This window comes from Heterobasidion irregulare (assembly GCF_000320585.1).
Source record: "Heterobasidion irregulare TC 32-1 unplaced genomic scaffold scaffold_03, whole genome shotgun sequence".
Lineage (NCBI taxonomy): Eukaryota > Fungi > Basidiomycota > Agaricomycetes > Russulales > Bondarzewiaceae > Heterobasidion > Heterobasidion irregulare.
In genome coordinates, this window is record NW_009258199.1 from 3,125,871 (window position 1) to 3,142,491 (window position 16,621).

At 48.7% G+C, this 16,621-nt stretch overlaps 6 protein-coding genes across 6 annotated transcripts; 3 read left to right on the plus strand and 3 right to left on the minus strand.

Annotated features, from left to right (window-relative positions):
• Nucleotides 1-942: 942 nt before the first annotated feature.
• On the minus strand, nt 943-1,662 carry HETIRDRAFT_382488 (uncharacterized protein). Its single transcript, XM_009546173.1, has one exon. The coding sequence runs from the start codon at nt 1,382-1,384 to the stop codon at nt 1,184-1,186; it is 201 nt and encodes a 66-aa protein (XP_009544468.1). The 5' UTR covers nt 1,385-1,662; the 3' UTR covers nt 943-1,183.
• HETIRDRAFT_109291 (uncharacterized protein) lies at nt 1,653-2,534 on the minus strand (the record flags this gene model as incomplete). The annotated part of the gene is made up of 3 exons (XM_009546174.1): nt 1,653-1,818; nt 1,893-2,248; nt 2,331-2,534. The coding sequence occupies 3 exons, from the start codon at nt 2,532-2,534 to the stop codon at nt 1,653-1,655; spliced, it is 726 nt and encodes a 241-aa protein (XP_009544469.1).
• Nucleotides 2,535-2,952: 418 nt separating this feature from the next.
• Nucleotides 2,953-3,579, plus strand: HETIRDRAFT_416464 (uncharacterized protein; the record flags this gene model as incomplete). Its single annotated transcript, XM_009546175.1, has 4 exons — nt 2,953-3,048; nt 3,105-3,161; nt 3,186-3,290; nt 3,340-3,579. The coding sequence occupies 4 exons, from the start codon at nt 2,953-2,955 to the stop codon at nt 3,577-3,579; spliced, it is 498 nt and encodes a 165-aa protein (XP_009544470.1).
• A 413-nt stretch (nt 3,580-3,992) lies between these two features.
• On the plus strand, nt 3,993-4,424 carry HETIRDRAFT_313449 (uncharacterized protein; the record flags this gene model as incomplete). Its single annotated transcript, XM_009546176.1, has 1 exon — nt 3,993-4,424. The coding sequence occupies one exon, from the start codon at nt 3,993-3,995 to the stop codon at nt 4,422-4,424; it is 432 nt and encodes a 143-aa protein (XP_009544471.1).
• Nucleotides 4,425-10,708: 6,284 nt separating this feature from the next.
• On the plus strand, nt 10,709-11,066 carry HETIRDRAFT_312097 (uncharacterized protein; the record flags this gene model as incomplete). Its single annotated transcript, XM_009546177.1, has 2 exons — nt 10,709-10,789; nt 10,884-11,066. Coding segments are annotated over 2 exons (264 nt in total), but the record flags the coding sequence as incomplete, so codon positions are not given.
• Nucleotides 11,067-15,632: 4,566 nt separating this feature from the next.
• On the minus strand, nt 15,633-16,446 carry HETIRDRAFT_439364 (uncharacterized protein). The gene has a single exon (XM_009546178.1). The coding sequence runs from the start codon at nt 16,308-16,310 to the stop codon at nt 15,987-15,989; it is 324 nt and encodes a 107-aa protein (XP_009544473.1). The 5' UTR covers nt 16,311-16,446; the 3' UTR covers nt 15,633-15,986.
• Between the last annotated feature and the right edge of the window lie 175 nt (nt 16,447-16,621).

A 16,621-nucleotide genomic window follows, 5' to 3' on the forward strand; every position in this document is an offset into this window, starting at 1 on the left:
CATCGTTCCATGCTGCTTTCTCGTGTTGTCAGTTCAACTCAAGCCTTGCGTCTCAAAGTTGTAGGCGCATCACGGCGCTTGATTTTAGGGATCGTGCCATCGTGAACCGCATCATGGAAGATCACTCGCCTTCGAACTTCGAATCTTCTAGCCGCTTATGAGATTCATTGTCGCTTGTCCCAAACCGTTCGCAGGTACGCTAAGGCACGTTCCTCCGCGTCATTTTTATCCCCTTTTCCTCTCACGAACCGTGGTTGCAGCACAGCGTCTTGGCAAGGCATCGTTCTCTCTCGGGCTTGATGGCGTGTGAGAGGGCAGGCGAGCCGACCATCACGATGAGTCATATGGGATGGATGCGCAGAACTGAATTTGGGGTCCATTGTTGTTGGATTCGAGTGGCAATGTTGAATATGGGTCCCCTTTTACTTGTGTGTGATTGGTCATGAAACTGTCGGAGCTACACGCCGCCTGGTGAAATGTTTCGTCACCAGGATGCTGTTGAGCTAGGACTCGCAGTTTCCTCCTGCATTCCAGCCTTCCTCTCTACTTCGCTCGGGTGCCTATTATCTCCTTCATACTTGTCGTTTTCTGTCCACCATCTCAATCCTCCCCTATCTGTCAGAACTCGAAATTCAGATTGTATTTTCGGTGGCATTCACATGGTCATCAAACCCTCGAGAAGGCCACACGAACAATGAACAGGCTTTGCCCATTGTTAATTCGGGCGCGAATTCAACGGAATGCTTGCATGCTCTAGCATTCTGTTAGGGCCTTGCTTGTAAAATCTCTAGACGACTCCTCGCAGGGTAAGTGTAGCTATCAGAAGACTCGCCCCTTCTATGCTCGTACCGAGCGTTGTGTTCTTGGAGCAAGCGATGCCATGTGGTATGAGGCAATTTTGGCGACAATACGAGCTGCCTGAGTCAAGTGACCTTTCTGCAAAAGAGGTCTAAGCAACTTCATTCGTGCATGTATCTCATCAGAATGGGAATTATTTTACTGGCCGGTAGACAAAGCCTTCCTCTGCTCCTAGCTTTTGATTCATTGGGCCCATGTCTACGCGATACCGTCATTCAAGGATGACCAGAATCGTCTCAAACTTGGTTGATAAGTATAAGATATTGATGGAATGTCTGATGATCATCAGAAGTGAGAAGTCTGTTGAGTAATATGCAGCATGTCTCTAATCCGCGAAAGGCGACTGTGGCAAATTTGCAGACGACGAGCGCCTCGTACCAGACACAGAGACTATGGAAATGGGTGGTTTGTCACGGAAATCGATGCATACTAGATTAGAGATACCGCCGAGACGGAACAGGAGGCCAAGCGCGCCACCCGACGGTGATGGGTGTTGGAGGACAAGTTGAAGTGAGCCCGCTGTCATGGCGCGGCTTCTGATTCGGCTATTTCGAGCTCCGCTCACAACTCATGCTCTAGCACTGGGTGAAGACGAGTCGATACGCTAAGTCCCCTCATACGCTGCGAGGACCTTCAAAAATTATAGACTAGATTGAGTAGGACTCGGAGCCCTAATCTGTGTCCTCTGCCGGAAATGCATACAGTGCGCAATGTGTCCCTAGGAGCAGCGTCATCTCCTCTGCGTCGTCCGTCGTCCTCTTCGTCTTGATTAGCAGTGGCGGGCGTCATCGTCGTCATTGTGAGGTTGCGCCGGACACAAACCCCATCAGATGCAGAGGGAAAGCAAAGCTGGTATGCAAGTCCACAAACTCGCACTCCGGCGACGCGACAGCAAAGTTGCGCGCAAAATTGCCTTGGCTCGGCACCAGCGCCGCCGCCGTGTGTGTCTGCGTCGTTGTCCTCGATGCACGAGCACGAGTCAAAAGAATGCGGCCCACATCGATGCAAGGCTGTTCAGACGGTGCGTCGCGCACAAGGTGTCGGCGCCCTGTCGACGGTGTAGCGCGTTGGCGTTGGCCGGGGGGATGCGAGGTCGCATATCCTGAGGAGCAGTGACTATCTCCAGGGCTGGAATGGACACTACTGGCACAGAGACAGACATGGATGTCGAGATAGGACACGTGGTTGGCGTAGACAGCGTGAAAAGCGTCGGGGCTGAAATCGGCATCGGAATGAGAGGATTGAGTGCGGAGTCGTCGGGCACCGCAGCGGTGTCCAAGACAATGCAGAGGCCCGCGGAAGGTGCGGGTAAGGGCGTGCTGGGATGTGGTGCGTGGCGGTGGATGCTGTGAGGGAGGAATGGACCAATGACACTGCAGACATGTGGCGCCTAGTGGCGAAGAACCGCGAGGCGCTTAGACGTGAGGAAGTCGCGGGGTGCGTGGAAGGAGTGCGAGGGCGTGAGGGGAGACGTGGCCGATATGATTGCCGTGGTGTGTGTGGATGCTGTTGAGGTAAAGATGAGCAGTGGGAAGGTCGTGGTGATCGTGATTGAATTTGCTGAGGAGGTTGCGTGCGCCAGAGTGGTGGGCCTCAATACTATCTGTGGATGCAGTGTTCCCGTTGGTTTTATTAGCGACGCCCTGGAACTGCGCCTTTGGACTGGCCTTCCGCATGGCTTTCAATAAAAATGGACGGCGGACTGGTGGGAAACCCTGCCCGCCCACGCGTGGATGTGGCTTAGCTAAGGTGAAGTAAGGCGTTTCCACCTTCCACCTAAGATAGGCCGCATGCAAACGCGACTACATCACGTGACACAGAGGTGTCACTTTTGGCGGAAAAGGGCGTTGCTTTCGCAAAGAATTGCTATCTCCTCTCTCACTGAGAAGAAATTAAGAAATTGGGCACCAAGGGATCATTTGTATCGATTTAACAGACATTTGCTTGGTGCTATTTTTCTGAATTAGGGCTCACTCAATGAGGAGATAGTTTTCAAATGTTTTTGAGTGTCACTCTGACTAGAAGCGGCATGAACATGTTTACTCAGGAGTATATTGCAAATCTTGCCGCCGTTGCATGTGTTGCGCCACAACAATGCCTAAGCGACACCGATCAATCTCTTCATTTATCAAGAACCTAGGTAACAGGGCAAAGAAAGGTCGAGGGATATTTCCAAAACAAAAGGAAAATGTGAGCCTTACCTATTAATTCACCCATGAATTCTATGAAGGCCCTCTTACCAACAGATCCTGGTGGGCGAAAGAGGCATGGAAGGCTGCTTTATAAGGAACTATTTGGCTGTTGTCGGCACCTAGCAATCTTGCAAGTCTGCTGCGAGAAGAATGACAGAAGGGGTATCGGAGCTGAGCCTTAGTCAAGGCATGGAGAGCCTTGCACCACGAGTTGAAGCAGAATCAAGAAGTTTGGAACCTGTGAGTCAGTGCCAGTCTAATGTCAGGGCTTGATAACTCACCTGAGCAGCCCAGTAACCCTGATTTGCACAACAAAGCAAGCCAGATAAAGGAATCCACTAACGGTGGCACTTTCCTTGGCCCGCCATTGATTGAAGAGGCATATGCTGTAATGTGTCATCTGGAACAGATCTTGCATCCTCCTTGTCGGAGCAGAAAGGGGCTTAAGCTATTTATGGGTGACAAGCTCTTGCGGAGGCAGCTGGAAATAATGTTGATGTTTCTCACTGCATATGCAGACAAGAAATGATGACTTGGCTGGATGATGGCCTCAGTGAAAACAGCAGAAACCCACAGAAAGAGCACTCACATGACAAAAAAGCTGCATACCTGGTCCCACTCCTTCATTAATGATCCAGAAAACCTGCCATTCAATCTCTATGGCTTATGGAATGCTTCTATGCTAGAATCCAGGGATCTTGTGAAGGCCATACATATGTCAGTGCAGCAGCAGTGGTCCAGTTTGTGAACATTATGGAGATCAAGAACTGGTACTCACTGAAGAGGAATATATCATTGGCGACAGCTCAGCAATAGATGCACACGGTTGGTTATTGCTGGTGAAAGAGCCCTACAGGCCAGTATGTTGATGGACATGAGTGCAGCAATGTGGTGACGTACTGACAGACCTCCTTTCTTCTGAGAATGGCATAATTTGAGGAAATGTCTTGCAGGTGGAAACAAGATGGTACTGAAGAGGGGAGAGATGGTCCATGTCCACAAGAGCACTGTACTGTCATCTGGTATCATGATGAGTCAACCTTCTATGCAAACAATCGACAGCATGTCCACTGGGTTCACACCGGTGAGAATGCTGTCCCACAATCAAAAGGAGAGGGTACCTCACTGATAGTGGCCGATTTCATCTCTGCTGACTATGGTTGGCTGTGGTCGCTTGATGGAGCAGTAGAGGCACAAGTCTATTTCAAGACAGGGAAGGCGCACAATGGATATTTCACAAATAGTGATATCTTGGAGCACACAACAAAGGGGATGAACATTCTTGAGGATCACTTTCCCTATGACAAACATATCCTGATTTTTAACAATGCAACAACTCACCTAAAGTGGCCTGATAATGCTCTATCAGCCTGAAAGATGCCCAAATTTCCCTCCAAGTCTACCGGTCCCTCTAACTTTGGTGTCCTTCGGAATAAGCTTGATGCCGATGGAAAGCTGGTTCATGGTGTGGATGGAAAGGTTATAAAGGAGAAAGTGCAGATGGTTGACGCTATGTTTGATGGGCACCCCCAGTCACTGTATTTTTCTGATGGCGAGCATCCAGATCATGCGGCTGGTGTCTTCAAAGGCATGGTAAGAATTTTGGAGGAGTGCAGGTATCATGATGTTTAAGAATTACGAGTGGAATGCCCTAGGTTCAAGTGTCTGAATGACACTTCTCGCTGCTGCTATCATCGACTGCTTTACAGTCAGCCTGACTTTGAGAATGTCAAGTCTATATTGGAGACTCATTTGTCAGAAGTCTGCACGATAATCCTCAGCGTATGAACAGAAGACGCTATGTATGTATTAGTGTACCTGCACGATAATCCTAGGATGATACGTTAGGATACAATAAGACTACCAGGGCGCGCAGGATACTCACCTCAGCGTATGAACAGAAGACGCTGAGGTGTCACGGTAACGGTACGGTCACATAAGTAACAAAGTCCGGAAAATACCGTATCGTAAGTACAGTGCTAGTGGGCTAACTTCTAACATTCCCCCTTAGCCCGGCAGTAGGCCTAGATTAGTGGAGAATGAGACGTGCTTTCCTTTTGCTAAACCCTTTGTCAAAACGTCCGCCACGTTCTCGTCCGTCCGCACATATTCCAGACGGATTTCCCCCATCTCAACCCTCTCTCGGATGATGTGGTACTTGATGTCAATGTGCTTCGTTCGAGCGTGGTAGACATGGTCCTTCGACATGGCTATACTAGCCTGGTTGTCGCAGCGGATAAGGGTGGGGGATGACTGAGGAAATCCGAGTTCCGAGAGCAGTGAGCGAAGCCAAAGTGCCTCTTTTGTGGCGTGCGAGATGGCAATATATTCTGCCTCGGCGGTCGCGTAAGCGACGGTAGGTTGTTTCTTTGAGCTCCAAGAAATCGCTGCTCCGGCAAGGAAGAAGGCATATCCGGAGATTGAGCGGCGGTTATCTCGGCTCTCTGCAAAATCGGCGTCCGTGTAGCCAACGGGGGTCCAGTCGTTCTCGTCTCCCCCATATGTCAGAGCTAAGTCCAACGTCCCCTTCACGTACCGCAGGGCGCGTTTTGCGGCATGCCAGTGTTCCATTCCGGGGTTTGACATATACTGTGCCAGGGTGTTGACCGTGTAGGCAAGGTCGGGGCGCGTAGCGAGTGCCGCGTACATCAACGCCCCCACCAGGGTGGCGTACGGATATTTCCGCATCTCTTCCCATTCTGCGGAGTAGAGTCGGGGTGACTGCTCATTTGACAAGTGGGTGCTGGGGTCCATGGGCGTCGAAACGGGCTTGCAGTCCATCATCGCAAAACGCTTCAAGACATTACGGAGGTAGTGCGTCTGCGAGAGTGAGATGATACCCTTGTCTCGGTTCCGGAAGACTGTCATACCGAGCAGTGTGCGTGGTTCCCCCAGTTCCGTAGTCTCGAATGGGAGCCCGCGGAAGTCTTCCTTGAGTTCCGTCATCGCCCTCTTTGTGCTCGCAGCCAAGATCATGTCGTCAACGTGAATGACGATGATGGCGCGGCCTTTGTTTGAAACCCGGAGGTAGACGCAGGAGTCTGAGCGGCAGCGAGTGAATCCTAGCTTCAGGAGCTCGTCGTTAAGCATCCTGTTCCAGATTCGACCAGATTGCTTTAGGCCGTAGAGAGATTTGAGCAGGCGGAGCAGCCAGTCCTCTTTTCCGAGGACCTGGAAGCCTTCGGGTTGCCTCATGAATTTTTCTTCGTCGAGTTTCCCATTAAGGTAGGCGGATTTGACATCAATCTGCTCGAGGAGCCAGTTCTCCTTGGCAGCAAGTGAGAAAACAAGTTGAAACGACTCGAAGCGAGCAACTGGGGAGTGAGTGTCGTGGAAATCAACGCCGGGGCGTTGCGTGAAACCCTGGGCGACGAGTCGGGCTTTGAAACGCCCGTCTTGTTTGGCCTTGTAGGTCCACTTCGAGCCAATCGGCTTGCGGCCTTTCGCCGGCTCGACGAGTTCCCACGTCTTGTTCTTCAACAAGGCGTCGTACTCCTCCTCCATCGCCCTCTGCCAGTCGTTGCGCTCTGCGCTTCGGATGGCTTCCTGGTAGCTGCGGGGCTCCTCACCCGCCGTCAACAGCGCTGCCTCGACGGCCACTGTGAACAACGAGCGCTCAACAGCTGCCTCGTCTTCCTCTGCCTCTGCCTCCTCCCTCTCGTCGCGCGCTGCCTCGTCTCGTTTCTTTTCCCGGTCCTTCCGTTGCTCCCTCGCCTCTCTATTCGCGTCTTTGCGAGCTCGCTCGGTCGCCTCCTGCAGGTCCGCGGCTTTCCTCAATGACGAGGGCTCTCGTGCCCTTTCACTCCTTCTGAGAGTGAACTGGGCGGGTGCCGGTGTTTGTGTGCTTGTTCTGGGCTCAGGCGGCTCGGGCGGCGCTTGCTGGGCGGCTCCTGGGCGCGTTTTCAGCGTTCCTGGTGCCCCCTCTGAAGGTAGGTGGTCGGGAGGATGGATGGGTGGTGGTGTTTGTTGGGCTAATGGCGACTTTATTGTAGGGTTGTCAGGGCTCGCTTTGGGAGGTGGGGGAGTGTCCGTGGGCGGCTCCTGGGCGACATGGAAGTCGTTTTCCCCCCTCTCGGCCATGGGCAGCTTCCGCAGCGCCAGCGGCAAGTCGTCCTCCAAGAAGACGACGTCGCGCGACTTCACGATCCTGTGGGTCCGCGGCTCGTAGCAACGGTAGGCTGCGTTGCTGTAGTACCCTATCAGCACGCACTCGGTTGACTTGACGTCCCACTTGCGCTTGCGGCGCTTTTCATCAGGTATCTTCACGAGCGCCTTGCAGCCGAATGCGCGAAGGTGTTTGACGTTCGGTTTCTGGCCGGTCCATACCTCGTGGGGGGTCTTGCCCTCGAGTGCGACGGTCGGGCCGAGGTTCTTTAAATAGATCGATGTTGACACCACCTCTGGCCACAGGAATCGTGGAAGGCCGGTTTCGTGCATCATTGCGCGGCCACGTTCCACGATCGTCTTGTTCAGGTGTTCCACAACGCCGTTCTGTGACGGGGTGTATGGCGCCGTCGTCTCTAGGGCAATGCCCGCTGCTTTCAACCAGTCGAGGGCCTCTTTGTTGAGGTACTCCGTGCCATTGTCGCACCGGATGCGTTTCCACGGCTGGCCGGTCTGCTTCTCCGCCATGGCCTTGAACTGCTTCATGCGGTCGAGCACCTCGCTCTTCTGCCGCATGCGGTATTCGGTGGAGAAACAGGCCTTGTCGTCGGTAAAGGTGACAAAGTACCGCTCGCCCCCGATCCCGTTCTTGTCCATTGGGCCGCATACGTCCATGTGGACCAATTCCAGTAAGTTGTTTGCCCGGTGGTCTGCCTGCTTCGGGAAAGGCTTACGGTGCTGCTTTCCGTAGACGCAGTCCTCACACGTCGGCGCCTTTGCGTTCGATGTGAGTTTGATCCCATCGACGAGACCCTTCGAAATGACAAGGTCCACGTTCCCTTGCCCTAGGTGGCCGTAACGCCGGTGCCATAAGGCTTGCGTTAGTGAGGTGGCGGCGAAAGCGGTCTCGGGGGTAATGGGTGGTGGTGTAGGGGGCTGATCGTTTGTCGTTGGGCGGCCGATCGTATCCAGGTAATAGAGACTTCTGACGAGAGACCCGGATCCGATTCGTTTGTGATCCTTGTTCAGCAGGACGACTTTGCCCCCTCCGAAAACAGCTGATCCCCCGGCGCGGTCGAGCTTGCTCACGCTAAGTAGATTCTCTGTCGCGTCGGGCGTGTGCAGCACGTTACGCAGCCGCACCGAGTCTACCCGCTTGCCGGCTTGCCCAGTCGAAATGGTGACGGAGCCTGTGCCGGCGGCGCGCATTGTGTGGCCCTTCTTGGCCGTTTCAATCGTGCGCTCGCCTGGCGAGTATTCGGCGAACATCTCCTCCCGCTTTGCAACATGGGATGATGATCCCGAGTCAACGACCCAGGTGTTTGACTTGGCGTTCGTCGTGAGGGCTTGTTCGGGCGGCGAAGAGAAGTTAAAGAGCGACGCCTCGCGCTCGCTCGCTAGATTGGACTGATCTTTGTTTACAGGTCTTCCCCTACTGCTGCCTGTGGGGCAGTCGCGTGCGTAATGCCCTAGCTGGTGGCATTTGTAGCACTCGACTTGTCTCCCGCTGCTGCCGCCTTTACTTTTGCCTCGGCCCCCACCACGATGCTTTCCGTGTCCTTTTCCCCTGTCTCTCCCTCTTCCACGTGCGTTATCGCCCATCCACAGGGCGACGTTTCCGCTGTTTGCTTTGGTGCCATCGCGGACTCGGCGGTGTTGGTCTTCCAGCATGATACGGGCGATCAATTGCTCGGACGTAACCTTGGACGTGTCGGTGATGGAACTGATGAGGGAGTCGTAATCGGAGGTAAGGGAGGTGATGATCCGGTGAACGAGGATTTTGTCCTCGAGTGGGGAGCCGACGGCGACGGCTTTGTTGTAGAGGTCCTGTAGTAGGTCCAGGTGGAGCTTCACGTCCTGGCCGGGGGACATGCGGACTGAGTAGAACTGTGATTCGACTAGTGACTGATTGAGGGAATTCTGCTCAGCGAAGAGCGTGCGGAGGATCTCCCACATCGAGTGCGCTGACTTCGCCTTCATGATTGAAATTACCAGTGCATCCTCGACGTAGAGAGCAATCTGCGCCCTCGCCTTTGCATCTCTCTCCTTCCACAATGGTAGGGCTGGGTCGTCGGTAGGTGGCGTCGTGACGGTATTGCCGCCAACGACGTTCCAAATTCCGCGTGCCTCCAGTACTCTCTCCATCTTAAAAGCCCAAAGGCCGTAACTCTTTCGGTCTTTCAACTTTGGCTCAATGGGGATGACTGAGTTTGTGGTTGTGGCCATCTTGGATCAGCTTCGATGTGGGAAGATCTTGTACGATCAGTGAGCGTGCTTCTGGGGATTCGTTAGGCAAATGCAGGGCCCATAACCTGTCAGAAGTCTGCACGATAATCCTCAGCGTATGAACAGAAGACGCTATGTATGTATTAGTGTACCTGCACGATAATCCTAGGATGATATGTTAGGATACAATAAGACTACCAGGGCGCGCAGGATACTCACCTCAGCGTATGAACAGAAGACGCTGAGGTGTCACGGTAACGGTATGGTCACATAAGTAACAAAGTCCGGAAAATACCGTATCGTAAGTACAGTGCTGGTGGGCTAACTTCTAACATCATTGTTGAGCTTGTGGTTTTTAAATTATTTTTCTTCCAAAATTTCACTGTGAGCTCAGTCCAATTGAGCAGTGTTAGGGGTGTGCAAAGTGTATATACCGAGATTTGCCTCCCTCTTCAAAGGAGGCTGACCTCAAACAAAATGTAAAGAAAGCTCTTGCTGCTGTTCCAATTTAATTTATATGACGGTGAGTCCTCACATTTGAGTGCAGGTCCTCACCAAGGCTAACTTTATATCTAACTTGCCATGCCAATAGATTCTCCATACGAGCACATCGGTTTATGGATGCTTATTGAAAAGGATTGTCTGGCAAGCAGGCAAGTTGGGTAGCAAAAATTTACCATGGCCATTGCACACCTCCAGACACTATCTTATACCAGCTAGACAACATCAAGTAATATCTTTCTGATATTGTTGTGTCTCTCACCGCAGGCTCTCTGTCTCTCCTATCCCTTAACTCACTTATCAGTAACAAATATTATTGATTACCTACTTAACATGTTCTTTGTCACTTGACGGTCACCAATTGTCATGTTAAAAGTAACTCCACGTGATGTAGTCATGTTTGCATGTGGCCTATCTTATGTGACCCAGACTGTAGTACAGTCGCGGACAAGCAAAGTCGACAAATTTTGATACCCATTTCTAGGGCTTCCCAGTTACACCGGAATCAATAGCAATGCTTGAGTATATGTCATGAAAATATTTTGAGTAAAATCCTATGAGCCATTAGTCCAGAAAAAGTAATTCTTTGACCTGGAAATCTCCAAAAATTGGCTGACCCCCAAAAAAGGTCTATAAATCATGTAAAATACACCAATCGACTCCTTTCAATAAGTACTGTATGAATTTATCAAAAAATTGCTAGAAATATTGATATTTTATCGCCAAAAACATTGTCAAGGTGATGTGCATATGGGTCAAGTGCTCGCTAGTGTGCTCAATTAAGAATGAGCATTGTTACATGGCTCATCTTCTCTTAAACTAGGCCAGTGTCAAGAATCAAGTCTCCCTTCTTAAACAGGAGATTACTGCTCACAGTCACATCTGTATGTTTCTCCCAAAATTCCATTGTGAGCTTAACCTGATTAAGATGATAAGTAAACTGCTTATTCTGTTATTTTCAATTTTATTTCTCTCTGTTTATTGATTCCCTTTTTTTGGCAGTACTGGGGTTTTGTTAAGTATAGGTATTGTGAGGTTTATAAGGAGAGGTTTGATGATACAAAAAAGCATGCACGTAAATGCCTCAACAATTGTCCTATTGAGGTCATTCGTCACTTCTTTAATTGCTTATGGCATTTTATAGATGCATATCATAGGGGGTTGACCAAAAAGGTGGTGGAATGAGCTATTTACAAGCAGAAAAGTCATCACACTGTTTCTCAAGATATGATGATGAGCATCAAGGCAGTTCTCAACTAGTTTACTTTACATGGTGTTACATGTGTTATAAACTGCTCATTCAGTAGCCCCAAGAGTAGGAGGTTCTTCCCTAGGTCACTTGCAGAGGAAGGGTGGAACAATGGTCTTAATTGTCTGCGTAGCACAGGAGCCAGGTAGTATTGCAGTTACTGTGCTTGTTGGCACAGGAGGGTAGTGTGTACTGTAGGTAGATAGTACTGGACAAAAAGAATAGACTAAAGATCCTTAGCCTATTCTATGGGCCTTATATACTACTTTGGGAAGGGCATGAGAATATCATATATGTATCCATAGGTATTCTCTAAGTCGTTCTCTCTTTCTGAAATGACTACTCTTGCTTCTCCGATTGCCTCTTTCTGACCAAGAGGTCAAGGGGTTCTGTGCCCATTGTGTGAGTAGTTTGTAAGGTGGGGAATTCTCTCCACTGCAATAGGCCCATGATACTCGACCAATGATGGGTGATCCATTGGGAGTGGATGACCAGGGTAATATCTGTACTTTTGTGTATACCTCGGGATACAAGGCCATATGGTGCTTGTGATGATCATATCAGAATAGACCTCCATTAAGGCCCGATAAGTCATAATTATAACAATTCCCCCTTTCTACGTCTTATTCACCTGGTAGGTATTATGAACGACTGTTCAGGACAAAAGATTCCTAGTCCACAAGTCAATACTTCCAGGAATAAGTTGATGGATGTGAAGGAGTGAAGCTAATCAGACCAATGCTTGAGAATCAGGGAAGACTAGTTAACAGCAGTTCCTAGATTGGACAGAGATGGATAGCCTAGGGCTTTCTTACTGCTCTGTAGCCGCTATAAATATATACAAGCAAAAGCACGGACCAAGTAGCAATAGATTGGGAATGCAAGGTATAGTTGGGAGAAAGGTCCTATGTGTCCTTATACAAATCATGGGAGAAACAAGAAAGGTACAGTAGGCAGTTCATAACATTACCCCCCCCTCTAGGCTGTCAGTGCCAAAGACGGTAGGTAAAAGTCTAAGAGAAACATAAGCAATGTGTATAAAGTCACGGGTCATAGAAGAATAATATTTAGGGCATCAATTCTCATTGCCCACTGCCAAGCCATGGCGCGATAGCCCTTGAGTATGGACACCATAATACCTCACCTTATTAGAACCACATAGGGACTGCATCTTAGAACTAAGTCCCTTTTCTCATTGTGGCAGTGAGTACCGGCCCAACGGATTTGAACTGCTGTCTGCCCTGGCAGTTTAACGTCATACCGGACGATGGTTATCCCTTTTAAAGATTGTGGTGGCGGTTGATGAGGGGGAGTGCGCCGGAGCCACTAGAGTCATATTTGACGACAGGGGGTCAAGTGCGCGTAGGAGGATGTTAGAGGCCAAAGGTCAGGGGTACGGCTTGAAAGCAAGGGGAAGGACATGTGAACCTATAGACCCCTTAGTCAGGGCTGGTGGAATAAGTCCCTGGCATGGGGTGAAGCAGACCTCTATTTGAAGCCAAAGATGAGGTGCAAGATACCACAGCCATAGATGGCATGTAATACTCATTGGCAGGAGTGGGGTCATTGGTGGGGGTTCAGAGCGGTCAAGCCCCATGAGTTTCCTCTCGCCTGCATTGATGTGGGTGCATCTGGAAAACCACCCCTTGTATTAAGCTCTAATTAGTTCTATTTATGCATAATTAAGAATGATTAGGATTAGATATTTTTAGCTTACCCCCCCTCTAAACCTGTTCTAATTAGACATAATTTTCCTAAATTAGGAATTATTAGGATAGATTATAACTTGAAATTTCGGAAAAATCATAATAAATCAAGCATTATAGCTTCTCATAGCCTTCTCATAGAATCATGTCTATTAGAGCACTAGTTAAATACCTAAACACAGAATACACCTTATAACAAACTTGCCTTTTGCCAGAGTTAAACCAACAACCTCATGCATGCAAGCACCCAGGACAGATGCTCTAAGCCACTAAGCCACAAGGTCTAATATAAAAAATTGGTAATCTAAATAAGTAGACATAATATAGGCAACCTCAACATCTCTGATTTTATTCAACATTTATCTTTCCTCTCTCTTATAATTAAATAGGTCAATAAATACCTAAAAAGTCAGGTCTTTTAGGATTTAGTTTAAATACCAGCTAAGAAGATAATAAACCAATGGAAAATCAATAATACACTTTATATAGGACAAAAACAAATTATGGCACTTATACAATTTGGACTGAGAATGTGTAAAACTATGATTGAGTATAATATTCAATGGGACTCTACTAGTATAGACAATGCTACCTGAATTTGCAAATTTGATCAAAAACATGATTATGAATAATCAAGATCCAATAAGAGAGAGGGGTTTTCCAAATAGCCACTAGTGAGGTAGAGGGTGGGGACAAGGGTATATGTATGGCATGCCTATATATAAATAAGCACAAGATTGTTGGACATGATTTTAATATGCTTAGTGCACATATTTTCTATATGGCAGGCAAATATATCATTCTGGCACCATATACCAATATGACTGTCTTTTCCACAGCCTAATAGCTAGAGGAAAACACCAAGTTTGGGCATCTTCTGTATAACAAGGCAATAAACAATATAAATAGTGCTAAAAATTGTAATATCAATAGTGATGATGATTGTGTACTGCACAAGACAGTATTAGCCACTATACTAATAGACAAGGTCTATAAGGCTGCATATAGCATATCCCTAAGTCCAACCCACATGTTGTGTCCTATAATGACCAGTAGCAGGCATTGGCTAACAATGACAACTCTAATGATCTTGCATGCAAGGCTAAGATACTAAGGTCTTTATAGCTTCTTGTGGCAGCTGCCAAGCTGCCAACAAAGTGGCTGGGGGCATCAATACACATTTCTCTTTTTCTATATCCCTTGTAAAGGCAGCTGGAAAGTCAGAAAAAGAGCTACAAGATAATGGTATAGGCATATATGAAGGAGAGTAATATGCTGAAATAGTATAGAATGTGCCATATCTTTACCTTCTCACTAATAGAGCAGTAGTACTTACTATTTCCTACTAATAATTAAAGACTTCTTAGTATAGAATTAGTGCTAATATCATGAAATTAGAAACCAATCCAATGCTCACAATGTGTTGCTCCCAATTAGGAAATTAGACACTTTTAAATACTATTAACACTTTTAGATACTTTTAGACACTATTAGATATAATCCAGAGCTAATACAAGGGGGTGTTTTTCCAGATGAAGCTGTCAACAAAGTGGCTGGGGCATCAATGCATATTTCTCCCTTTCTATGTCCCTTGTAAAGGCAGCTATTATTCAGCAAAAGAGCTACAAAATAATGGTGCAGGCATATTAATGGTGTAGGCATATATGAAGAAGAGTAATATGCTAAAATAGTATAGAATGTGCCACATCTTTACCCTCTTACTGATAGAGCAGTATTACTTACTATTTCCTACTGCTAATTAAAGACTTCTTAGTATAGAATTAGTGCTAATATCATAAAATTAGAGACCAATCCAATGCTCATAATATGTTGTTCCCAATTAGGAAATTAGACACTTTTAGATGCTATTAACACTTTTAGATACTTTTAGACACTATTAGATATAATCCAGAGCTAATACAAGGGGGTGGTTTTATAGATGATAGTTGATCTGACCATAGGCCTTGTGGAAGTCTGTGGCCCATAGAAGGACAACATGTGCCTTGTCAATCACATATCTTCCTGAAGTGGTCACCTTGTACAATCCTCTCAAATTCTGGTGAGTTCAACCATTCTAGAGAAACAATGATGACCGACCACTTCCCCAGTTCAACCTCTTTTAATAAGTTTCTGCCTTTCTAGTATGCCTCCCTCACCATCTCCTTGTCTAGCGAGACTGCTCTAACCCCCATCCTAGACACCTCATCCACCTCCTCACCCATCAGACTAGCAATCTCTGCTGTTACATTTAGAACTCACCTAACATAGCCTGACATTAATCAGGAAGGTGACCATCAAGACCATGGCATTCGATGGCATGCTTCTTGCAAAAGGAGGCAAAGATTCCAAAGCCTTCTTTGATAAATGGAAGGCCAAGATTAGATGTAAGTCTGTGACTGCCATTTTGCCTTTGCCATAGGCAGCAATAATGAGTGGATTATTTCCTTCTAGGATATTGGCAGTGCTGTGAACCTGCTAGTTGTGGGGTCCATTTGGCCAAGGTAAAAGAGTGCTTAGAGTTTCTTTAATGTAGAAAATACCCTCAGGGGATTTCCAACCATTGAGAGAGGGATAAAATATGTGGAAACAGCTGTATTTTCCGGCCCCTAAGTCTCCTAACAAATACGAGACAAATCACGTGGGCATACTTAAGTCGGAGACAGAATTCTCAGTGTCTTCGCCCTGCCGTCTCCTGCCGACCTTCCCAATAAGGCAGGTCGCTGGACTCCGCGCCAAAGCATCAAATTTGGATGCAGACTACGTCTATCTCAGCTCTATTTCCTCTCTGCCCGTCCCCTCTCCATCCCACGAGCTTGCAGCCTCCTACATCTCTCCGCAACAGCTCGAAAGATCTGCTCGCTACCCAGGCGCATCTTTTGCCGCGACGACAATCTACGACAGGCATGTCGCAACAGCACCCGCGACGGGTCGATTGGCAAGCCTTCTACAATGTAGTCGGCGCCAGGGCGCTGTCTTCAACACCAGCATGAACACCGCTCCCGTAGATTACACATCGACGCATTGTTGACGCCTACTCCGACGAGTGCAACCTTCTCAGCTCCCGCGACCACGATAATGGCAGTGAATACGACCACGACCTTCCCCTTGCCGTCCTGACTTCCACGATATTCACACTCAACATAACAATGCTCACAGCTGGGTCGCCTGCCACGCCCTCGCACCTCTCCTATGCACCACCTTTCCCATGCACACCGCGCCTTCCGCACGTCCAAGCGCCCCGCCTCGCCCTCGCCCTCGCCCTCGCCCTCCACCATCTACTACACGTCCGCTGCAGCATTGACCAGCTCCTCCTACCCGGCATCCACCGCCACGCACCATATTTAATTCGCTGTCGCTTGCGTCCTCGGTTGGCCCCTCCATCAACTTGGACGCCGCCGCGGCAACCGACGATACCTCGCTCAACCCTCTCACTCTGATGCCGATGATAGCCCTGGCGCTCTTCACGCTCTCCATTCTCACCGCGTCACCTACCTCAACATTCGCGTCTTCGCACAGGTAATGCCTAGCGCAGCCGCGGCGGTGGTCACTGCTCGTCAAGATCCGCGACTTTGTGTTCCCCTCGGCCGACGTGCTGCTGATCTATACACCATCCTTGCATTTCTTTCTGCACCTGCGTCTGGGTCTGGCGCGACCTTGGACGACGACGGCGATGACACATCCACTGCTACTGAGAAAGACGAAAAGAACGATAAAATGGGGAAATTTTTGCTCGAGGATGGCTGCTGCTGCCGGGAACCTACAACGGAATGTAGTTCGCGCCAGAG